The following is a 24,396-nucleotide window of genomic DNA, read 5'->3' on the forward strand; positions in this document are numbered from 1 at the left end:
TTTCTCACCTTCGCTACATGGCAACACATCACTTACGAGCAACACACAGGTCTACGACACACCACATCTATTTACATGGAGCAGCCGTTCTATATTCTAAATATTTTAAAAAAAATTCTAAGTGCTATTTTCGCCTTCATCTTCCTGTCTGGCGCATACAACTCCTTTCAGCAAATCATCTTCTACACTCACCAAAACAAAGAAAGAAACCATCTTCCACCAAGTTCGGTGTACAGTTACACTAAAAATCACAGAATATCATCCAGTAACACCAGATATATCAGAAGCTAAACCAATCAATCAGACATCACTGTTTCCAGTACATCAGGCGTACCAATGCGTCAAGAGATTGTGGTGGTACAATGGCTGTTCCATCGAACAGAGTGTCAAGATGATACAGACCATGCCCAAAAGCTGAATCTACTTGTTGGGAAGCACATTCGGTCATACCTCTATGCTAAACATATACTCCTTGCTACAGTTGAGTGGAGCAGATATGGTCATTTACGCTCTGTTGACTACATTGTAATTAGCCTATACAAAGGGGAAACATATGACAAAGAATTTAAAACCTATTTCTGCTGCAGAGATCAAGGATGCAGGTAGCTACAAGATGCACCCTTCCTCCTGCTCTCATCAAATTTACATTAACCCTTAGGTTGCCCTTTCGAAGTTGATCTTGATGACCCACTGCTACCAAATCTATCAGACCTACTCCTAGAGTGATTTGAACTAAGAAGCCAAGACTCGCTGATTTGAGAGTACCTGCCACGGTGATGATTCCGCTGGCTGCCCCGATTTGCAATACCAGAAGGTGGGTTCAAGCCCTTTCTGGTGTTTCCAGTGGCTTCTCCTGAACCAGAAACACTGGAATTGGTGGATTCCTGCTTCTTTGTTGCTTCCCAAGTCCTTTTACTTGAGGGCTCTGCATTTTCTTTGCTAGAAATGTTGAGATTCTGGCTAGTGCTCCATGTAGTACCCTCATTTAAGCTCTGATTGGCTGATGGCTGCCAACCTACAACTCCTGTACTCTCATCTACTGATGATATTGACATATCATGTGGTATTGACGGAACCTGAAGTAGGGAAAAACACAATGTCATATGAAGTCATATAGGAGGAAAATGCCATTCAGGCATTACATACAAAATTACCTGCTCAGGCAGGACCCAATGTGTGGGAGCACCCAAGTTCACCTGGTTCACAATGTCGTCAACTGGCACTGATCCTCTTTGAACAATTTCATTATTACCATGGGCCACACCTACCTCGTTGATATCATAAGTTTCCTTCCCCTCAGTTCCAATACCTGGTGGAGAGAAAACAGATGATTCCACAATAAAATTAATGGAGAGTTCAGGACATGCTAAGCATTGCATACTGACTAACCAGATGAAGATTGGAGCATAGGTCTTGGAGAAAGCAATGACCACATATCGTTGATTGGATCATCTTGGACACCCCATAGTGCAGAATCAATAGCATCACCTTGGTAATAACTAGGTTCACCCCAAGGAGATAATGCAATAGGGCTAGAGCATTGTGGTTCTTCCTCGGCAGAGGTGGCTAGGAAGTCCTCCAAATCAGTTGTTCCTTGCATGTACGAAGTCCCACACCTTTGTTCTTCCATTAAAGATTCCAAGACATCTGACACATCAATTGACTCAGCACCACAGGAAGGATCAATTAACATGTTCCCTCTTGTAAGAACAATAGATTCACTTTCACAGTATAGTTCTTTCTGAATATTTTGTTCACATTTAAAATCTGACTTCATGGCATCTAATTCCCCAGTTATTGGATCAGACTTGGGTGATACAAAAGCATCTGGTGAGTCCACATGCTGCTTAATTAAATTTTCAGGTGCAGCTGATGTTAACACAGAGCTGAACACAACAGTCTCCTTAATCTCAGGTCTAGGACCCCCAGTTGGTTGACCAGACTTGGGTGATACAAAAGCATCTGGTAAGTCCATATGTTGCTTAGTCAAATTTTCAGGCGTTGCTGATGTTAACACAGAGCTAACCACAACAGGTTCCTTAGTCTCAGGTCTAGGACTTGCAGTAGGAAATTCACGTTCAATATCTAGGACAACAGGAGAAGACACAAGGAAAACCTTGGATTGAGGAGTCTGAGTAACCGAACCATTTGTTGGATTTGCTTCAAGTGATCTTTTCTCGTTCAAGATCTCCTCCATCTTGCATATATCGGAAGCAGATGCAGAGGTAGAGGTTAAATTTTCAGGCACTATTGATGTTAACCCTGAGTTATCCATGAGAGGATGCTCACTCTCAGACCTTGGAGTTGGTTTAGGATATTCACACTCCATATCTTGGTTATCAGGACATAAAGCGTCAGTGCAAGAAGGCTGATTAAGTGAAGCATTTGATGCATCCGACTCATGTGTTCTTTCCTTATTTGAAATCTCCTCCACCTTGCATGTACCAGAAGCGGGCACAGAAGTTGACGGTAGATTTTCTGGCCCTACTGATGTTAACACTGAATTGTTCACAATAGGGTCCTTACTGTCAGATGTTGGAGAATGAGGAGGCTGATTAAGTGGGCCATTTGATGCATCCGTTTCAAGTGTTTTTTGCTGATTCACACACTCCTCCATTTTGCATGTATCAGAAGAAGATGCAGAAGCTGTCGTCACATTTTTAGTGGCCATTGATGTTATCACTAAGTTGTCCAGAAGAGGTTCCTTACTGTCAGATCTTGGAGGACATTCACGCCCAATTTCTTGATTATCAGGAGGAGATGCAGGGGAAATGTTAGAATGAGGAAGCTGATGAAGTGGACCATTTGATGCATCTGTTTCATGTATTTTTTGCTGATTCACACGCTCCTCCATTTTGCATGTATCAGAAGAAGATGCAGAAGCTGTCGTCACATTTTCAGTGGCCATTGATGTTATCACTAAGTTGTCCAGAAGGGGTTCCTTACTGTCAGATCTTGGAGGACATTCATGCCCAATTTCTTGATTATCAGGAGGAGATGCAGGGGAAATGTTAGAATGAGGAAGCTGATGAAGTGGACCATTTGATGCATCTGTTTCATGTATTTTTTGCTGATTCACACACTCCTCCATTTTGCATGTATCAGAAGCAGATGCAGAAGCTGTCGTTACATTTTCAGTGGCCATTGATGTTATCACTAAGTTGTCCAGAAGGGGTTCCTTACTGTCAGATCTTGGAGGACATTCACACCCAATATCATGATTGCCATGAGGAGATGCAGGGGAAATGTGAGAATGAGGAGGCTGATGAAGTGGAGCATTCGAAGCATCCGCATCAAGTGTTTTTTTCTGATTCACAAACTCCATTTTGCATGTACCAGAAGCAGGCGCAGAAGTTTCCGGTAGATTTTCAGGAGCCGCTGATGTTAAAAGTGAGTTGTCTGCATCAGGAACCTTATTCTCGGACCTTGGGGATGAACTGGGACATTCACATTCCAGATCTTTGCTATTAGAAGATTCCGGAGAAACCTTAGATTGAGAATGGTTACCCGAAGAATTTGATGCGACCACCTCAGGTAATTTTTGTTGACTCACAATCTTCACCGTGTGTGTATCCGAATCAGGTGAGTTAGTAGTAGTGACATTTTCAGGTGATGCTGGTGTTAATCCTGACTTGGCAACTGCAAGCTCCTTATTCTCAGATCTTGGAGTTGGACTAGGAACCTCACAGTCAATATCTTGGTTATCAGGAGAGGATACATGGAAAATCTTTGATTGAGGAGACTGGTTAACTGAAGCATTTGATGTGTCCGCTTCGAGTGTTCTTTGCTGATTCATGATCTCCTCCATCTTGCAAATATCGGAAGCAGATGCCAAAGGGCCTGAATCCGGACTGCAGATTGGAACTCTTTCTGAGTGACTCAGCATGCCGGATGGCGAACTAGAACCTCTATCTTCAATAGGAGTTGCTGGAGCACAGCTCATTGGCTTTGCAAAAGCAATAGAAGAATGAAGTTCATCGAGAAAGTTTGGATTGGTTGTTGAACTTAAGCAAGAGCCTTCATGTTGACTTGAAGCGGTCCTGGACTCGGAAGGACTCCAAGCAAACAGAGGACTGGAGACATCTTTCCCGACACGTTGAGTAGGTAGATTTTTCGATAGATCCCGCCTTGAATTCAGATCTTTAACAGATCCACATTGTGAACTACCTTTGGAATCATGTTGACATTGTGACCACAAAACATGTTGATTCTGATGCGATTCCACATTACCACGTCCACAACAACTCATGTGGGCCGTGACTGGACATAGGGCTCCGCTGCTGTGACGGTGGTTCGATTCACCAGAGTATCCTCCCTGCACTCCACCATGGTGCAAGTCTGTTTGCCCATATGAATTCCCAGGAGATGGAATAAGAACTGAATGCTTTGCCTGGCACTGTGCTTGGCTATTCACAGTATGAACATCCTTGGGTGGAACCGAACTAGTTGACAATGACAAGCTATCATCCGGAGAGTACACACTCTCTCTTTCTGGAGCATAATACTTATTAGACTGAACGGTTATTCCAGAAGAACCAGCCATACTATAACCAACAGGGGATAGAGCATTCGTCTGATCCACACTTGGGCTGTTCATTGTATGTCTAGTGCCAGCCAATGTTGCCTTGCTACTTGTAAGCGATGAAGCCTGAGTGAAATCTTTCTGCTGTTTTGAAAGCACTTCAGTCAACAGCAATGACCTCTCTTCACTCTCAAATGTAAGCCAAACTCTCAGATCACGTGGGAAGTAACTTATCCACTTTGATAGTTGCAAAAGAGTGAATGGGCCTTGAACATTCCCAGCAGGATCCTTGTAATGCCAGACTTTCTCTGGCTCCGTGTCACCTGACATTGTTACTCCAGACAATGAAAGTGATCCAGCTTCATACACAGCTCTGTTTGCTATGGTGGTGTTCTCGAACTTTCTTCCAGCTCCAGATCCATGTATTGTACCTTCCCAGGACAAGTTTTTTGGATGGCGGCTAGAATCAGAAACTTTTTGTGGATGGTTTTGCATAGTGTTTGTATATTTTGATTTTCTTCGTGATATGGACGTGTCTGGTCCTGTCCGATTTATTGATCTTGCAACTGCACATAATAAATAAATAATGCTCAAACACTAAAGTTAATCAACACTTAAACTAAGGAAAGTTTTGTCATGTGAACATCAATGCAAATCTTTTACGATGTCAAGTGAAATGTTACCGTAGTAATAAGAAAAGGTCGCATTGCATCTTTGCATGAAAATTACAATATAAAAACTTATACTAAAGGTTTTACGGATACGTACTACAACAGACCACATGAAATTATGCTACAAGTGCCAGATTTATTGGACACGAGGCACCTAGTATATTCTAATATTTATTACTGAACATAAAACATAGACATTTCGGGAAGATATATACCAGCTTTTTTGTCATCCATTTCTTCAGCAGATTCATAATTAGGATCCATATGGGAGTCAACATGCACTTCCAGAACTTCATTTATCCTGCGAGTTCTTTCCTCAGAATTGTTGAGAAGCTGCAGCTTTTCTACATATTCTCTGAGTGTATGATACAGTCAAGGATCACAGATTTATCCAGCAGGGGGTACAAAGTCCAGTGCAATAATAATATAAGAAAAATAAATCTGTCTTTAATCATCAAGAATATTCACAATTCCATACCAAAAAAAAATCATGGCCCTAGCATGAACAGACCTACAGCAAAACTATGATAAGAAAAGGGAGCCGCGAATTGCATAATCTACCTATTTCTAAAGCGAGTAAGGTTTCCACCTAAATTTTTAGTTTGGTCCGTCTCGTATTGTTGACAGGTGGGCCTTAGTCTATCTCGTATGCAAGTCGGACTAACCCCCTCCGTCCATGACTCGATCATGTTGATCCCTACAAATTAACGCACGGGTACCAATACGTATCCGATACTTCTACCAACTTTGTCCGTAGCAACACACGGACACAATTGCCTAGTAAATTATAAACGAAGCTAAAATTAATCTTGGAAGAAGCAAATAATAAGATCCAAAAATGATAATTCAGCCATAAAGAAGATGAGCACCACAAACATGTAAGTAATAAAGGCAGATCACATCTAGTAAAATGGTCTAGAGGATATTCTTTTCTGCGCCCTGTTTCACTTGCACGATCACGAAGATGCCCCAGCCTTTCCTTTTCATTTTCAAACCACTGTAAGAGTAATAAATAGCAGTAAGTTAAATCTGAGATCTTATGAACAAAACAAGATCATTGCATCATTGTATCTATAATTTCATGCAGCTAAGTTCTTACATCATTCACTCTTACAGATTGCAAGATTTTGGCTTTCTCTTGGATATACCCCTGCGTTAATATACAAAACAAACTTACACATATCTGAGGGGCCAGAAATAAATTAGATCACGAGTGTCAAGCCTCATGTAGCATACCACTTTTAGTCTGCTAATTAGACCACACTTCATGCTCTGCCTTAAGCGTTTGCACTCCTCCTACACAAGTACAAGTAGATGTCAGAAGAGGTGAAAACGAAATCCGATGTAGTTCAACTATGATGCACACTAGTAATCCGTTGAGTAATAACTAGGTTAGAAGTAAATCAAAGAGACAATTTCAGAACATAATTTCTAAGAAAGAACTTGGAGCATATAAAGCCTTTAATCAAATACTGGGGGAGGAAAACACCCGTATGGCCATATGCCTGAAAATCTAGGCATTTGATTATGCTCACCTTACCTTATTATTCTATAACTACCTACTCATAAGCGAATGAACATGTGCAATTATAGACACCAAGTATTCAATGATACAAACTATACATAAAGTAAAGACTTTTAAGAAATGCTAGCAGCACAAACTAAACAAGAAACAGGACACCAAGCAAAAGTATCTAACCTCTGTAAAATCCTGGTTCGATATTGTATCCATCGTGATAATCTCCTTTTTGTCTAAATTTAATATCTCAAGGGCAAAATTTGTCATCTTCTTCCCAATGCTGTACTTTTCTGGAACCTTGTGCGTTCCTGAAAAAAAAAAGGAAAATAGTTAGCTCACGGTTAGAAGAAAACTTTAATAATGCAAGTAAATATCTTACCAACAACTTTTACTAGGCGATATATATCTTGTTTCTGGCCAACACCAGAAATTTTTATCCTCACAAATGCACCATAAATTTTGTCTGAGAATGTGGCATCGTCAATTAAATCCTCCATCAGGCTGCGCCTTATGTAAATCAAATTTATATTATGCATATCAATAGCTGCATATGCCTCAAGATTAACTTGTGGTTCTCTGTCCATCTTTCTATGCATCCTTCTCCTCTTATCAGGAGACAATTTTACTGCCATGTCACTGTATCCATTGTTATCTACTTGAGCCAAATTTGGATTGATGGGTACTTGGCTATTATCACTTACTTTTGGAGTCTCATTCATAAGAAAATGCATTTCCAAAAGCTTTAACATCTCAAAGTGAGCAACACGTGATTTCCTGAACAAGCGGTGAAGCCTTGTGTCACAAACAATTTGGCTTTTCCTCTTAGGATCACGAAGGTTATTCTTCTTAATATATTCCAGCAGAAGGGTCTGAACATCGAATTGAGAAATAAAAGATTGATCACCACCTCTCATGTGTCCTACAAACTCCAGCAGTTCTGGTGACGCCCATTTTGTGTCAACTGGCAAGGGCACCCATTCATTTTGTACTTCCATGTCTACTGGCAACGGCACCCATTCGTTTTGTTCTTTAGTGTCTACTGGCAAGGGCACCTGTTCAATTGGTACTTTTGTGTCTACAGGCAAGGGCGTCCGTTCATTTAGTACTTCAGTGGGTAGGCCCCCAGCATCTTTAACTGGAAGCTCAACCTTTTTGGCAGCAATGTTACAGTCTGAATCTACCTTGCGACGTTTTCGAACCTTTTTCCTTGCAGAATTACCTCGCCTTCGTTTTCTTGAGGAGCAGTCAGAACCAGCATCATCGTCATTATTAACGTCATATAAGTCATCAGATGACTCATCTTTTTCTTTCCTAGCAGGAGTGATAGGAACATTCCATCTGTTCTTCGCATTAGTAAGTTCTTCCAATGTTAATGAAAGCTTCCCTTTCAGATCTAGCCAATATAGCTTAAACAGGTACTCCCAACTGAGTATGTCATCAAAATCAACCTGTAAGACACAACACATAGCAAAGAAAGGTCACTTGAGCATGTAGGACAGTGCGCCAAATAATAGGTGAACTATTTAGTTTCTTCACACAAGGACCATATGAGATTGTGATGCTAAGCAGCACATAAAGGCAGGTATAGAATAAGTGTGAAATATTTAATCTCTCAAAGAAAAATGGTGACTAAGTTTGCTAAAAAAATGCATGCAATAACATAACACCAAGCTGAAATGAAATATACTTACTCCGTTCCAAATTACTTGTCACGACATGTGAATTTCCACAATAACAGATAAATACACTATCAATATATTTTATGGTGGAACTAATGAAACTAATCTGATGTTTTAGATATTGGTACATTTTTCTATAAACTCGGTCGAAGTTAGACAAGTTTAACTTAGGACAAAGCTAAAGCGACAAGTGATTTGGAACGGAGGGAGCATTTCTGAATTTTTGTCAAATGAATGGAGTATTTTTTTTAGATTAATTAGAGGTTTACCTTTGTGGCACTTTCATCTTTGGATTCTATCAAAAGTATAGTCCCGAAACAAGTGTCGCAGAAGCCCTTGGTCCCCCTGACACTGAAGAATTTGCCTTGCTTGATGCAAACTTTGCAGAGGGAGTACGTACAAGTGTAGCACATATAGTGCACTGCCTTTTCACAGCTGCTGCATATGTGCCAACCTGATATAAAAAAAAAATGTCAAGAAACACAGAACAGCTGAGTGGGTTTACTTCAAGTGCCAAGCTATTGAATTCCAGCTTAAAAATTTCATGAAAGTACATATTTCTTCGTCTTGTATTACCAGCTAAGCCAAACTAATTGAGAATCATTGCAGAACTCTGCATCTGTCATCATCGCAACCTCTTACACAACAACAGGATACAATTGAGAAGCAATAGATAACAAAAAGGAGAAAGAATTAAACCACCACAAAGCCAAGTGTTGGACATAGCCATGCAAAATGCCTACACAAACACACCTCAAAAACTTGTCCAAATACAACAGGAGCTACTTGGAAAGAATAGAAGCTAATGGGCCAACATCTGAGCATTCATTCATACATACTGACTAAACTAAAGCCTACTAAAACAATCTCTCCCTGTAGTATATACACATGTGATGACGTGAATACAATGAAGCGTGAGAAGGGTCGGGATTATTTATTGTCCATAGCATGACACGCGGCAGTTCTCCACTCCACCGTAGATGACGCATTCTACTTTCCTTTCAGACCTCTATCTTTAGTTATCAATTAACCCATTAATTACTCACATTTGTATCTAGGGAATGTACTGAATGGGAGCCCCGATTGAAGTGATGTAATGCAAACTCATGATACAAGCCGACTGCGTATTGTCCCTTCAATATAGGAGACCTAAGTTTGCTAGCAATCAATGAGGTAGCAGCTGTATACATCATTAATGAAACAGCAGTGAGAATCACTTGCATCTGTTCCCTTAAGTAGGCTATGGTATCCTTGTATCAGCAAATATAACCTAGTAATATCGGCATAGGAGAAGGGTGGCTTGTTTAAGCAAGGAGAAGAAGGGGCGGCTGCGATGGATGAAGCTCACCGCAGTTCCACTTGCTCCGGGACTGGAAGAAGGCCTCGTCGCGCTTGATGCACGCCGGATGGTAGACCTTAGGGCATCCCCTAGAGCAGGAGACAAAGAGAAGCAACCGGGTGAGTGTCGGAGAAAAAGGCACAGCGCAATTCGCGGGCAACGCGTCACGGCACCCACCTCCGATCGCAGACGACGAGGTTGCCCCCGTCGAAGCAGATGAAGCAGACGACCTCCTCGTCGTCGTCCTTCCTCTTGGCGGGCTTGGGCGCCGCGGCGACCAACGCCGTGGTAGGGCCTTCCTTGTTCTTGGGCGGTCTCCCCCTCCTCTTGGGCGCGGGCGGGTCCTGGCGCGGCGGCACCCCGATGATCGAGCTCAGGAACTGCGAATCGTCCATCCCCGGCGCCTGCGGTGGCGGCGGGAGTCGGAGCTCGGGCGGCCAGTCGGCCTCCGGTGGGGTGAGCTGCTGGGCCCCGGCGTCCATGGATCGGGCCCCGGGGGTTGAGGGCTGGCGGCCCCGCGGCGGGGGAGCGGCGGTCGGCGTGGAGCGCGTCGCCGTCGTCGCGGCGGTCTAATCCCGCTGCTCCTCCTCGCCCCGACCCTGTGGGCGCAGCGCAGGAAGCAGCTGCTGGCTGCTGGCTGCGGGCTGGGAAGGGGAAGGGGTTGTGTTTTGCGGTTCGGCCCCTGCGGTCTCGGGTATTTGGGCTGGTTAGGTGTGGCGCGTGCGGGTTGGCAGTAAAGACGGAGGGGGGCGGTCCGTGTGGCTGGCTCTGTTTCGCCGCGTGCCTACACCTGCCTGCGGCATTGACCGGCTCCTCCCTCCCTCCCTCCCTCCCTCTGTTGGAACTTGGAACTTGGAACGTGGACTGCAAGCTGCAAAGGCACCGCACCACAGGGCAAAAGCCACATCCGCGTAGCGTAGACTAGAGGAGGGAGGGGAGGAGCAGAGCCGCTGCTGACCGCTGCGATGCTTGTCTTGGGTTTTAATATTGACCTGGGGGCATCGCAACTCGCAAGTGACTTTATCTTATTCTTTCTTTCTTTTCTTTTCGAGAAAAAAATAAAGAGATCCCGTCGACGGATAACCTTTGTTTTCACCATTCATTTCTCTCCCAAAGTGGGTATGGTGCCGCCGACGTACCACCACATTGGATTGGCGTGTTGCACGACGGACGGCGACGGATCTCAGTCAAAGCCGCACGCATGCAGGCGAGGCGAGGATCGGCTCGGAGTGGGGCACCCCCGACTCTACGAGGCCGCGCGGCGCCGTCACGTCGTCTTCCGCGCCCCATGTGTTCCTTGCTCGGGCGAAAGTTTCGATCGCGGATGACGACAAGCTAAAGAAAAACCAGCGAGTAAGGAAGGAATCAGCAAGCCAAGACAGCTACCGGCTATTATTATCTCCCGACGACAGCGACGAAACGATTTTGGAGGGGATTACCATCGGATGGCGAGTGTACCAGCTGACGACGGCCGGATTGCTTCTCCCTTTGGATGGTTAGCAACGGAACGGCACCTAGCATTTGTTCACATCACTCCCGTCGTACGGTGACAGGCCGGCAGTTATTTTTTAGAGGTACTGTACCTACCGGTCACAGACTCCCTGAAGGCGTGTGCAAGTACAACGGTACAGGTGGCGCCGGCTATCTGTGTGCTACGCTTCTCCTTCTCATCATCCACCTGGCGTCCTTCCTTCCCTTATGTTAAAAAATTAATTAATTAATTAATAGAAAATCCAAAAGGAAAACAAGTTAAACAAAAACCAACAGCAATCGGGCCTTGCTAACATCGGACCAAGGCCCGGAGAGAATTCAATTGTCCACCAGCAGGCAGCAGTCAAGAGAGCTTTCCATTCCACCACCAAGCAGAATAGCAGATTGGTGATATAAAATATGTACCACCAGATTGGTGATTATTCGCGAATTTCGCCATCTACACACGAGCACAAAGGAACAGGAAGACCTGCAGAGTGCACATATTAGAAGCTTAGAGGCAGCACCAGGCTCACTTGTTTCTTGATGCCACAGAGCGAAAGGGCCTGCAACGGTAGAATGAGGCAGCATAACGGCACAGGAAACCCACTGATCATTCAGATAGCCCAAAGGATTAAAGCGATGCAACCACACACACCATGCACAAGGCAAGATCTATTAATTTCCTTTCCCTATCCCAACCTTATTGCTACACAAACTGTAATGCAATGCGCATCAAGGCAACTTTACAATCGGCTTGGTGGAAAATCTAGCACCTTATATAAACACACAAAACTACTGATATTCACCACCAGACCTGGGCAATCAAGTTATACAAATGGGGCAAAAGGGGATGGGATGACAATGACAAACAACAAACTAAGATTACACAATATAGCAACTGCTCCATGGAGGGGCCTTGCAACAGGCCCAAAAGAATCTAGCACTTTCCCGTTGAAGAATCCGCTCAAGACTACTCCGCCAGCCCTTTCCTTGTTCCACGTGTTGTCTTGCCAGCCAGATGCTTGTGGAGATGTTAGATCCTCATATTAAACAACTGTCATGTACATCAAAACTCTATTGTTTTGCTTTTACTTCTCATTCTCATAGCAATCCAGCAAGCATGGCACCAGGGTCATTGTATGTGGCAGGTGCTGCAGCAGGCAACTGTGGCTGTACCGCCGCAGGAGGTGGGGCTGCCTGAGTCCTTGGGATATCGATCAAGTGCTCCTTGATGAATTCCTTCAACCTGTTTAGTAAAATCTTTGAATCAACTTTTATATTCCCATTAGCAAGAAACTATTATTTACGAGACGATGGAGCAAGCTTATACTCGAATGTCAAATATTGGTCGCCAGATGCAACTGTTAGCCGGAGTTGAGTCCTGTCTTGTGGATCTGTTTCAACTCTTATCTGCAAAGAGTCAAAGATAAGTGGCAAAATGTAACATCATGTCCAAAAAAAAAGTCTTCCTCAAGGGATAAAAATAGGACAGCAACATACAGGCATCCATCACATGTAAGCAGAAGCTAGAAAATTCATTAAGATATATTTGCTGTCTTCACAGTTCATGCTACCCTGGATCCAACTGGATATTTACCCTAGCCGGAAAAAAGAACACTAAAGAAAATTTGCTAGGGTTGAACCAGCGTGTATTCTGAACAGAGTGGGTTTTGAATCTAATCGTATTGTGCTCGCCAGTTACAAGTGGTACTCATATGAGTCGGGTCGACTCAATGGTAGAATATGGTTGAACTGGTATAATAATATTGGGTCAAGGGTGCATTGGAGTTCAGTTGGGGATCAATTAGTAAAATGGATCAATACCATAATAGCTCCAAAAGAATATAAGGCAGCAATCTATTTGCATTCTAAAAATGTAATTCATTATGGAAGGAAAATAACCATGGTACATAAACAAAGAATGTAAAGCACAGACAACCATCATGCTTACCAGACAAAGCATCGCACGTGTCGCTTCAGAAAAAAATGTAGTGCACGCAACCAGATTGTTTGGGTTGTTGTCCTACAACGAACAAGAACTTTAATAATTTGAAAAAACAAAGGCTCAAATTAAGGAGACAAATATCACATAACATACAAGTCCAGGAGCGACCGCCAAGTGAAGGCTCAGGAAAAGATTAGTCATCTCAGGAAGAGGCATCGGTTTCACACCTTTTACCTGTTTGTTCACATAACAATATGGCCATTAGAAAGATTCTTCCAATAAACATTCAACCAAATAATCGTAATGAGATTCTTTCATTTTCCACACGCCGAAGATCACTTTTTAAATCGGCTTATCCTCCAAATTACAATTGAGGCCTTACCACTTCTTGAACCTTCAGCGAATGAACAGTCAGTGCTTTCCACTGGGGGAAAAATTCATCAGGGGTAAGAGTTATAGGTTGCAAAAATTTATTCAATACAACAGGGAGTCGAAGTTTGGCATCCACCTGCATAAGCAAAACAAAGAAAGCATTGTTACCTTGTGAGGAAAAGAGAAAACATGTGAGCATTGGGACACTAAGAGAACAAAATATAATTGCATATAAGAATCACCAGTGCAGTTCCAAACGTATATGAGAAATCAAGAACAGCAACATCTCTACTTGCACGAAGATTTGCAACCTCTAGTGGAACTTGCACCTACAGAAAACAAAAGAGAATTGAATAAGACATTGAAGAGAATATTAAAGGTGCAAAAACATTATACTGCATCAAATGATACCTGCGCTCTTGGAGGGATAGTATCTGGAACTGACGAGAGCTCCATTTTTAAATGACTAGGAGGCAAAATCAGAGCCCGCACTGACATAAGGGGTGAAGTATTTTTGTTTCCCAGGAAAAGAACAAGACGACCATGATGAGCACGCCATTCCGCTTTCAAACCAATCTAGAAACAACATCAAGGAGGAAAAGAAAGTTTGTGTTAAAGTATGGTAAGGCAGATATAAAACATGAGGATTAAAAAAATTGCAGCTATGGGAAGGAAACAATATCTATCCAAAACCTGAATGTGAGGATCCTCATACAGCACTCCACTATCTTTTGTGCACAATATATGAAACTTCTCCTCAACATTGACAATTGGCTGTATAAAGCATAGTTCAGTTCACATGTGTCAATTGAAAGATACAGTTCAACTTAAGATGACAATTAGCATACAGCCAAAGGAAATAGGAATACACTATTACCTGAACTGAGTTGGACTGGTCCTCAAGGGTAGCTAGTGCCAAGTCACCTACTGGACTTTGATTAGTGTCTAATCCTTGGGCAGGATGTTGCTCTACAGCAGGAGGGGCCTCTATTGCAAGAGGACCCAAAAGATCTGCTAGGAGGTCTGCAGGAGAAGTAGAACGGGATGTCGAAGGAGGTTCAACTTTAATCTCATTGTTGATCTCAGTAATGTTTGTGGCATTGCTCTCAACTTCAACAGGACCATTTTCTTTGGGAGCTTCAACAGGTGGGTTGGGAGCTTCTTCATAAGTAGCACTGCTCTCCTGAATATCAGAAACAGTTTGGCTTGGCATCTTCACAAGAGTGAGATGATTAGCTGCTGGTGCTGATCCATTTGCAGAGGGGTGATCAGCTATGACAAGAGCACTGGAAGTTTGCTGCTGACTTCGTAGCTTTATAGCACTCTGCTCAGCTGTGTCAACTTCAGCATCTTCAGCCTTCTTCAGTAAAGCAGACTACATTTGACAAGTAAATCCATAGTTATAAAAAAACATTCTCAATGGAATAAATTGACAAAAATATAAGTGTATCCCATCAAAATATAACTATGGAGGTGATAGTTGGCAGTGCAAGTTTTCTTTTTCTTGAACACGCGGGAGAGCTGCGTCTTTCAATAATAATAAAATAAATGTTAGGTTACCTGGCCCTAACTGCCTATAAGAATAGTCGGTCATGTATGTTACCTCACGTTCAGGGAATTTCGGCATTTCGGCCAACACATCTGCCAAAGCAGAGCCTTTCCTGCTTAGTTCAAAATATTCAACTGCTCTTTGTTGTATTTCAACATCAATATAGCTCTCATACCTAGAATATAATGTAAGCAAGAGAAACAAAAGTTTAACAACACAAAATGTGGTAGCACATCATTAAGCTGGAACTGAAAAATCATTTATTACTTTTTAAATATTGTGAGGATTTGTTGCTGCAATCCAACATCAGGAGGTTGAGTGTGCATCAATATCTTGGCATAGGTTGAGAGAAGAATGGCAACAGTACTTGTCCTGAGGAGAAATTGATAGTAAATACATTACAACAGGATATAAAATGACAAAGAAGTTACTCAAGTAGGTGCTTTCACAACTTACGATACTGTTGGAAGTTTATCATTTATAATAGCAAACAATTCCTTAGGGCTACAACCAGGTCGCCGGGCCAAAAGATGGCCATACTCTCCAAGAAGGTAAGCACTGACCTGTATTAGTGAGAAAGAAGGATAATTTAATGCAAGAAAGAAAATGTGTAGGTACAAATAGGAGGTGTAACAAGATGTCAGACATATTTGTCCATTTTTGTAAATAAATAAAAGAAGATAGAACAAAGGTTCCAGTTCAATCAAGGCAATTTCATGTAACCGAAATATGTATCCAAAATAAAGGTAAGCATATCATACTAAGAAGTGTATACCAGGTTCCAATGAAAAATAATATCAAGTAGTAGCCATGTAATTTTTCATAATACAACAACTTGAGCAGATGAAAAAAATACCTTGACCATTGTCTCATGAATAGCAGGCTTATCAAGATATTCCCTCGCCTTTGCTGCAGCATATGGCTGATAAAATTGCAAAATCAAACCATGGATTTGCCAAACAAAAAGAAGATTTCATGCAACTAGATATATAAGCCAACCTGCAAATCTTCATTGTTGGTGACAAATTGTACAACTCGATACCATATATCATCACTTACAAAATCTCCTGCTTTATCTATAAGCTGAAGAATAACATCAACATACCTGAACAAATACAATTTAGATATAGCACAAATTCAAGGATATGAAATTGCACAAACCAAAATGCACATCAAACTAATGACACAATATGCTACAGCTGTCACCCTACCCTACAAGAAATATCAAAATCCAATAATTAAATATCTGAGATTGGTCATTGCGCAGCTATGGGCACAGTAAAAGGCTGAACTTGATGGCATTAGATCTTCTAGTCTTGGCTAACAAAATACCTCAATAACACCAACAACATCAATAAAATAAAAAATTAATCCCAATAATGTTGGAGTATTAAACCCCTCAAAAGGAAGCATGTACAAACCCATTACGATTCACTAAGCAGGAATTCTTCTTCAGACATGCAAGACCCTAGCTCATTCTACAGTTAAGAATTTCAAATCTTAACCATTATTTTCCTAGTTTTCCAGGATTGAATGGTGCTCGTGTTCTAATAAATAAATGTGGCCTCTTTCCTGGTCTCTTTGCTTCTTAAACATAAGACAAAAGGAGGTAAAATATGGGAATAAATGAGGACACTGAAGTCATTCCATGGCGTGCCTCGATTACTGTGCCTAAAGCTAAAATTGTTTATATTTACAATCAAAGGGCAGTAAAATAAAACATTTCTATCTACTAAAGTTCTAAAATAGAAGCTGAGAATACGTTTCTGACAATTCAAGGCACAAAATGTACTAACTTATAACATGTAATTATGTGATTTCAACTGCCACATATATCAGACATAAATGACAATTTGCAACATACTAACTGGAAGACCGGTCTGATCTTGTCATCAAAATATTACCATGAAAGACCTGGAGCAAACTTCTCCGCAAGAATAGCTGCCTTCAGAGAGAGCTCTTCACGCATTGCAAATTCGGCTGTGTTAAGATACTGTGCGGGAAAAGAAAACATTCAATCTAAGGAATCACATTAATGAATCAACAACAGGAGAGCGAGGTTAAGTTTTCCCACTGCTGGGCCCCTCTCACAAGATTAGTTACCTGCAACAACTCCTCAACAATTTCTTTCGCATTTGTAACATCACACATGCCATATAGTAAATCAAGAGCCCTCCGTCTAATGCTGCAATAAAGTATCATAAAAATATGAAGTTGCAGCGAAGGTGAATGTACACAGATTATTACAGTAAAGTTGAAAATATTTAGCACTGTTCTTAGTGTTTGACCTTTACTACAATCCAAAGTCACTCCATGCAAGAGATTGCAGGTGACATCAGACACTCTATGATGATAAATACAAGATAATTGATGGAGTACTTTACTTTACCTAAAAATGAATGATCGGATCTACAGTTGCAACTAAAAACAATAAAAATTGCATTTGAGTGGTTAATTTGGACCTATAAATGTATTTGTGATTCATATGCACTTCCATCTCTATCCTAGCCGAATCTGATTGGGACTAAAAGGTACTGTTGTATTCGGAACCAAAGGTGTGGAGTCTATGTAGAAGCCACCCTAGATAGTTTAGGTACAGCCTAGTGAGAAAGTCAGGATGCTCATATTATTCCATTCAATTCATTGAGAAGTATAGGAAATTAGAGACTGTCAAACCTGATATCTGGATCCTTCAAAGACGTAATGATCTGAGCCTGGTGCCTTTTGATGATGTCCTGCACATCTGTTACTAGCAGCATCCTAGTCATGTTTTCCTGCGAAGATAGATAAATTACTGTCTCAATATGCTAAATTTTCCACTTGCACAGCTTCATGTGGATGCAAGACGGACAATAAAAGGCATAAATCAAGTAAATGTTAAAAAGGCATGCAATTACCAGACCAAGATACCGAATATTTGGTTCCCGGACTGCAATAAACTTCCCAAGAAGAGCCACACACTGTGACATCATCTCCTTTTCAGCATCCAGATGCATGACCTGTAAGGAAATATAATACATGCAAACAGACTTTATTAAAGAAAAAGAAGTAAGACACCAGGCTATCAGTTTTAAATTGGTAAAGTGAAGCATAAATTTCTGCAGAAAGAAAAATGCAAGACCAAATTGCTAGAAATAAATATTTTTTGCCGTTCATAAAGTCAGTATAAACTCACCAGAGCAAGAGCTTCAAAGAGAACAGCATGTGAGGCATTGTTCTTGTTAACGTTTTTAACAACATCAGTGCCCATCAAAATGCGCTGCAAAACCTAAAGAATGACAAGAATATAATTATAGTTCACAAATGTTTGTTCAGATGAGTACAACAGTTAAAGTAAAACGTTGTACCTCAAACAAAGCTCGTCTTGCATTGGGATCTTCAATGGTAGGGAAGTACTGAAGAGCTCTCATTGTCTTAACCTGTGAAGATAAAATTTTATGCTTAGTTGAAGGTGAGAACCATTTCCATCTATACACACAGCACACATACAAATTTTCCTTCAAGGCTTCAACACACAAATGAAGAAGTAACTAAATTCAAATTCGTAAAGGTCTATAATTTCAAAAGTTGTGTGTTTCTGCCACGGCCATGCACAGCCTAATACTACCCTTCAGAAAAAGGTTCTATCTCCAATGAAAAAAAAGGAATATGCATTCTAACAATAGCAACTCCAGCTGTTTAGTTTCAGTAATAATTCCTTACGGCTGCTTACTTTTTATACACAGTACAGAATATGTAACATAGATTTCAGACTGGTAAACCTCTAAAGCGTAGCCCTCTAAATCACAACTTGCCTAAGTAGCTTCAGTGTTACAAACGTGTAGCAACCATTAAACTATACCCATGACTAGTCACTTTTGTTGGTATTTACATATCTCCGCTCACAGATTCACTGTTGTTATTGGTCAAGCATAATAGAATGTAACAGTTTAATTAAAAACAGATTTGACCTAACTTAGTAACTTTACTGATAAATCAAACTGGATGAAGGAATGATGGCATGAGAAAGGAAAATACCTGAAGCCAAGGAGATGGGATTCCGTAGTAAGTGTATTCCTGTGGAATATCTTGATTTCTTGCTAACCTCTCCAGTATTCTTACACATTTTGGAAGGCAATTCCAATATGCTTCAGCATTGTTGGATACTAATGAAACAAAAAGGCTCATGACAGATGTCAGCACACCTAGGTCGCGCTCATCTAGAAGTTGTGCCATTCGATCAGCCCTGATATGCAGAATCCAATTAGCATATTATATTAGGTAGAGTATAATGTAATACTTCTATATTCTACAATATTACTACCAGCCATCAATATTCACAACATCAGGATTCTTCCTATAAAGCCGCAGAAGGCATAGAGCAGCCTTCTTTCTGACAACAGGACGGCAGCTACTTGAAATCTGTGACAACATAAGATGTTTCATTAATATTTAATAGAATCATTCACAAAACAATGAGAGGGGAACATAAGCAATAGAACATCCACTCACAAGAAGTTTCTGGACATCTGGGGCTAGTGACTCTGAAAATTCTTTCCCACCAATGTTACCTACCTGAAAAATATTTTAGTAAAAGATATAACACATAATGGACACAAAATGGTGCTAATTGTGCAGGAGAATCAGATAAGAACTAAACTATCAAATCCAGCATATAAATGTCAAATGTGGTAGCTACTAGCTAGAACGCGTGCAACGTGCTAATCATGGAAAGGCTCACGGCCTGGTGTTCAGCGTAACAATAATGACATTTGTCCATATGCCACCGCCTATTTACTTAGATCATCATATATAACCAATGCATGCAAAGAAAAAGGTCGACTCATAAAATATAATGAAGTTGAAGCCATTAAATTACAACAAAAAGATAATAATCTAAAGTTGTCCAAATTACAGAAATGAAATCAGTAAAGTAAAAGCCTTAAAAGCATGCTTTACAATTTTGGCGTACTTGCAGGCTCGGTTGCTTATTTTCCCTAAAGATGGCGACAACAATTTAATGTACTGAACGCTGCTATTTCTAGATCAAATTTGTTCCTCTGTTTTTAAATATGACATTTTAAACTAGTTAGCTTGTCATAAACATCGTATATTTATAAATGGAGGGAGTATTCGATAGTTTGAAAAGGAAGCTAGGACCATTAGAGTAGGATAAGACAGGATGGCATACCATTGTCAATGCTAAGCACTGGAAAGTCTCATTTCGTCCAATTATGTCATTCCGTACTGTATTTATTACCATCCTTAGGAAATCATTATTCTCATTCAGTAAGCAAGATGTCACAATATAGCCAACCTGCAGCATGTGTCGAAGGATAGCAATCAAGAAACAACTGAAACAAATATTTTGAGAAAGAATGCTATGACTAAGGATAACATAACTACATGTTTTACCTGCTTCTCAGGATACTTTGGTGCAGATATCAAAGAAACAGTTTCCATATGCCCAAAATCAACATCGTAACCCAGCATATAAATGTAAAGCATTTTCCACACATACTTTTTCTTCTCGTATGGTGATAAGCCCTGTAGGGTAAGAAAACACAGTGATTTATAGCACGGTTGCAAACTTTTGTCGATGATTTGGGGTTTTCAGGCAATTAAGGGGAGGGTTGCATGGCTACAACAGCACGTTTTAACACCATTACTCCCAGGGAAAGCAAGGCCCTTGGTGATTGAAGTTTTATCTTGAATGGAGATGTCATCTTTGGCATTCTACACTAGGTTAACAGGAAATGCCTACTGTGGCCCACATAACATTTGGTGCATTGAGGGAAACACAAGTGTGTTGTCAACTTGTCATAGACAGGAACACAAGTTATTGGATTTGTCTGTCTTTCCATATGCGGCAGTCTGCATGAGCTGATGAGATTGATATCCCAACATGAATCAGGTTGTTTAGCACATTGTGGTGCTATTTTATTTTAGTAAAGAACTCCCTAATGCAGATCCATGCATATGAACACATCTATAAATAGCAAGTCTATCAGCAGTTTCATTTCATATGTCTAGCATCGTGGCAAGTCTATCAGCAGTTTGATTTCATTTTTCTTAACATCAAGTCTTGTCCAGAAACACATGCTTTTACATCATGTCGTAGAAAATTATCATTGGGCTTTTAATATCAAAGGTCACAACAATCATTTACGTTCCGTAATCATGCTGTTACAATACATACCTCTCTTTTGGATATAGACAATATAACTTGTCAAATTTCGACCAAAAATTTCATAAAAATGCTGCTAATGTAATGTTTTACAAACAGCTTCGTAATTAAACATGTAACTAGAAAAAAATGATGCTCAAAGGAGCAGAAAGGAGACCTCAGCGATATGAATGAGAAATATTCATCCCAACATAAGCAGAAGATTAGCTAGTCGCATGAAACTGTAAGTGAAGAGGTAGCTCAAAGCACACTGGCAAACCCTAAATACCACTACCCTAACTTCCAAGAGAATCCCAACGTACCCAGTGCGGCGTGAGTTAATTATTGAACAGTTGGAAACCATTTCCACTAAATACGAACTGAACCAGAGGCTAAGAAGGTTGAAAACCAACCCCTAAATCGTTCGAAATGGTCGGTCTCCTTGACAGACTGTTGCAATCAGTAACAGTTGAGACTTGAGACAATAGACAGCAATGCCCACGCGACCAAAAGATATAGTTGAATGAAGTATAATTCTATCAGACGTCGAACATTTTGAAACTAGGACGGCTCAAAACTACACTGCGGAGCTACCTGTCCCGAACTGACTAGTGACTACCAAGCAGCAATTCAGCAGCACGCAGCTCCTCAATTATCGTCCAGCGGGGCATTTCGAGCAAAATCCCCAGCGCCCCACCCCCTCAATTACGCAAATGCATTCGCACCTATCAACCAGCATCAAACCAAAAACTCTTAAGAAAAGGGAGGGGAACAAGCGTGACCTTCTCATTTTTGAACCGCGTGCGGATGTTGCCCAGCTCCTTGTCGACACGGAGGCGCTCCTGCTCCTTGTTGTGGCAGTTGCGTATGTCGCTGATGAAGACCGAGAGCCCCCGCATCCCCGAGAGCGCCATCTCCTCGTCCCCCGGCTGCCCCCGCCCCCGACGCCGCCTCTAGAGAAACCCCAGATCCGCTTACCGCCGCGCGAGATCTGGCACCGGATCGGGGGAGCAAAACCCCGCGGGGCGGCGGAATGGATCGGTACCTCCGCGCGTGTAGACGGTGCGGGGAGGAGGATGGAAGCGGTTTTGATTCGGTGGCGGCGGTCGTCGGAGGTGGACGGCGGGGAGGGGCGGCTGATCTGCCTGCCTGTCTGCCCCGGCGGTGGTGTGCGTGTGCTGGATTGGGGGGCGCTTTTTCGCTGGTTTCTGGAAGGTTTATTGCGTCCGCCAAAGAAGAGGAAAAAAATTGGCGTGGCTGGTCGGGTTGAAGTTTAAACTCAGGCCATGAGATTTTAGTAGATTTGGGGTTGACTTTGATCTTCCGTCCAGCAGCGGACTCCTTGGCTCTGAGGGTTTACATGCAAACTGTAAAGAACAAAATTTGCTCAGTTTTAAATATGCTCGTTTGAGTACCAGCGCACATTTGTTCTTTTCTTTGGTCAAAGAGCCTGGTTTGATTGATTAATTTGGTGCTGATTCATTTGAAATCCATGAAATTTTGATATAGTCGTTAAGTATCAAAGTAGATATAATTGGTGGATCACTCTTTTTTCAAATATGTGATAAGGAAATAGATTGATACAGTTGGTTTGAATACAAGTGGTTGCCATACCACTAGCTATATTATTACACAATTTATGGCATTGTGAGAGAATACTTACTCTGTTTTAAATTTTAAGTCGTTTTGATTTTTCTAGATATATATAAACTACATATATATATTTTTATAGTTGAAGATGAATTGTGGATTATGTTATGTAAGAATAATTACCTGATTACAGGAGCCATGTCCTTGGTTGTATAACATAGACTACATAAATAAAACATGCAATATGATAGAAGTCCCAAAAGATCACACCACATAATCTTTCATGGGGTACACTCAATATAGAACACAATTTAGTAGTATAGTACGTTAGTTAGTTCCGGGCATCAATACTATTATTTTGAGCTTGGAGCAAGACCAGTTTCGTTGGACTTACACCGACGGTGTCTGGCGATGATCCATGTTGAAGTCTATAGGAGCATGTTCAACAGATTACTCATCCCTCTCCCTAATACACTATTTTGGTGACGGAGATGCTCCAGCAGATTACCAATTACCAATCTAATCTCCATTTGATAATCACTAAAACACACCACCCTCTCACTTAAATGTGGAGGGTTTTTCCTCTATCCTACTATTAGTGATTGTATTTTGATAGTCTCCTGAAGCAACTATTACCTAAAACATAAAAATAGTTATTATTAATTTGACGGAGATGCTCTAAGTTAAACAACTTTCACTTCAATTCCAGGCATGTTCCTTCTCTCGTGCAACCAGGGTTTACGAAACTGGTGGTAACTGGTCCGGTTTGACCGGTAACTGGCCCAGTTTCGGTTTGGGCCGGTATGAAACCGGCACAAATTTAAAATTTGAATTTGAATTAAAAAAATGAAAAATGCCCAAAAAAATTGCTAAAAATACTTCAAGGTGCGACGAATCTAATGGTGTCAAAATTTCTCAAAAATTCGTTCATTTAGTATAGTTTGCGGAATTTTGAATTTAAATCAAAAAACAAAAAAGAAAAAGAAAAAAAACCGACGGACTATTAAGACCCACGGCGCTCTGGCGAGGTTGATAACGTTCTGGACAGAGCTGGGGGGTCGCGCGACCCCAGAACCCTACCGCCCCCCCCCACCCACTCCCTGTCCGCCGCCCCAGGAGGCGACCGGCGCCAGCAGCCGGAAATCCGCACGCCGAGCCCGGCTAGCCGGCCGGTTAGTCCGGTAAGCCGGCCCGGCCTCGGGCTGGTCGCCGACCGGCGGGCAGAGGCGGTTAGCCGGCCAGTGCGACCGGGAGAGAAGGTAAGAAGTGATTTTTTTAATAGAATGATTGGTTAGGTGTATGATTTAGAACATTAGATGATTTGTTTTAGGATTTAGGTTAGAGTTAGGTGTATGGCTGATATGTTTTAGATTTTAGGTAAGATTTAGGTGTAAGAATTAGGATTTAGGTAAGATTTAGGTGTAGGATTTAGGATTTTATTTATGTGATTGATATGTTTTTGTTGTCCATGTATGCAGATAGACAATGGCAGGCAAAGATGTTATATGGGAACACGGTGAAAATCTTTATCCCGGATGGCGATGCAACTATTGTCGTACGCAGAAAGAAGGAGGTGGTGCGACTAGATTGAA

General features: G+C 41.5%; 2 protein-coding genes across 2 annotated transcripts; both read right to left on the reverse strand.

The window, feature by feature from the left end:
- Positions 1 to 258: 258 nt before the first annotated feature.
- On the reverse strand, positions 259 to 10,379 carry LOC120687783. The gene is made up of 12 exons (XM_039969801.1): positions 9,908 to 10,379; positions 9,740 to 9,819; positions 8,661 to 8,845; positions 7,092 to 8,160; positions 6,893 to 7,020; positions 6,430 to 6,489; positions 6,293 to 6,343; positions 6,120 to 6,190; positions 5,409 to 5,554; positions 1,390 to 5,088; positions 1,155 to 1,309; positions 259 to 1,076 (listed from the first exon to the last, which is right to left on the reverse strand). The coding sequence occupies exons 1-12, from the start codon at positions 10,210 to 10,212 to the stop codon at positions 648 to 650; spliced, it is 6,378 nt and encodes a 2,125-aa protein (XP_039825735.1). The 5' UTR covers positions 10,213 to 10,379; the 3' UTR covers positions 259 to 647.
- Positions 10,380 to 11,834: 1,455 nt separating this feature from the next.
- Positions 11,835 to 22,497, reverse strand: LOC120687831 (AP-2 complex subunit alpha-2-like). Its single transcript, XM_039969871.1, has 26 exons — positions 21,997 to 22,497; positions 20,464 to 20,595; positions 20,240 to 20,365; positions 19,561 to 19,623; positions 19,373 to 19,470; positions 19,087 to 19,294; positions 18,417 to 18,488; positions 18,245 to 18,337; positions 17,967 to 18,068; positions 17,746 to 17,843; positions 17,173 to 17,254; positions 16,974 to 17,062; positions 16,069 to 16,174; positions 15,926 to 15,991; positions 15,526 to 15,632; positions 15,337 to 15,441; positions 15,124 to 15,244; positions 14,398 to 14,895; positions 14,214 to 14,294; positions 13,932 to 14,096; positions 13,763 to 13,849; positions 13,531 to 13,656; positions 13,302 to 13,382; positions 13,155 to 13,226; positions 12,534 to 12,613; positions 11,835 to 12,449 (listed from the first exon to the last, which is right to left on the reverse strand). Exons 1-26 carry the CDS (start codon positions 22,126 to 22,128, stop codon positions 12,305 to 12,307), a joined length of 3,135 nt encoding a protein of 1,044 aa, XP_039825805.1. The 5' UTR covers positions 22,129 to 22,497; the 3' UTR covers positions 11,835 to 12,304.
- Positions 22,498 to 24,396: the final 1,899 nt, after the last annotated feature.

This window comes from Panicum virgatum, chromosome 9N (assembly GCF_016808335.1).
Source record: "Panicum virgatum strain AP13 chromosome 9N, P.virgatum_v5, whole genome shotgun sequence".
In the NCBI taxonomy this organism is placed as follows: domain Eukaryota; kingdom Viridiplantae; phylum Streptophyta; class Magnoliopsida; order Poales; family Poaceae; genus Panicum; species Panicum virgatum.

What these genes read in the sequence shown, in the direction of transcription:
- LOC120687783 (XM_039969801.1), bottom strand. Translation starts at nt 10,212, where the DNA reads ATGGACGCCGGGGCCCAGCAGCTCACCCCACCGGAGGCCGACTGGCCG. An exon ending in CGAACCAGGATTTTACAGAG is followed by an intron (nt 6,490 to 6,892) that starts GTTAGATACTTT and finishes GTACTTGTGTAG; the next exon opens with GAGGAGTGCAAACGCTTAAG. An exon ending in TATGCTCCAATCTTCATCTG is followed by an intron (nt 1,310 to 1,389) that starts GTTAGTCAGTAT and finishes TCTCTCCACCAG; the next exon opens with GTATTGGAACTGAGGGGAAG.
- LOC120687831 (XM_039969871.1), bottom strand. Translation starts at nt 22,128, where the DNA reads ATGGCGCTCTCGGGGATGCGGGGGCTCTCGGTCTTCATCAGCGACATA. An exon ending in CAAGACGAGCTTTGTTTGAG is followed by an intron (nt 18,338 to 18,416) that starts GTACAACGTTTT and finishes GTCATTCTTTAG; the next exon opens with GTTTTGCAGCGCATTTTGAT. An exon ending in ATATTCGGTATCTTGGTCTG is followed by an intron (nt 17,844 to 17,966) that starts GTAATTGCATGC and finishes CTATCTTCGCAG; the next exon opens with GAAAACATGACTAGGATGCT.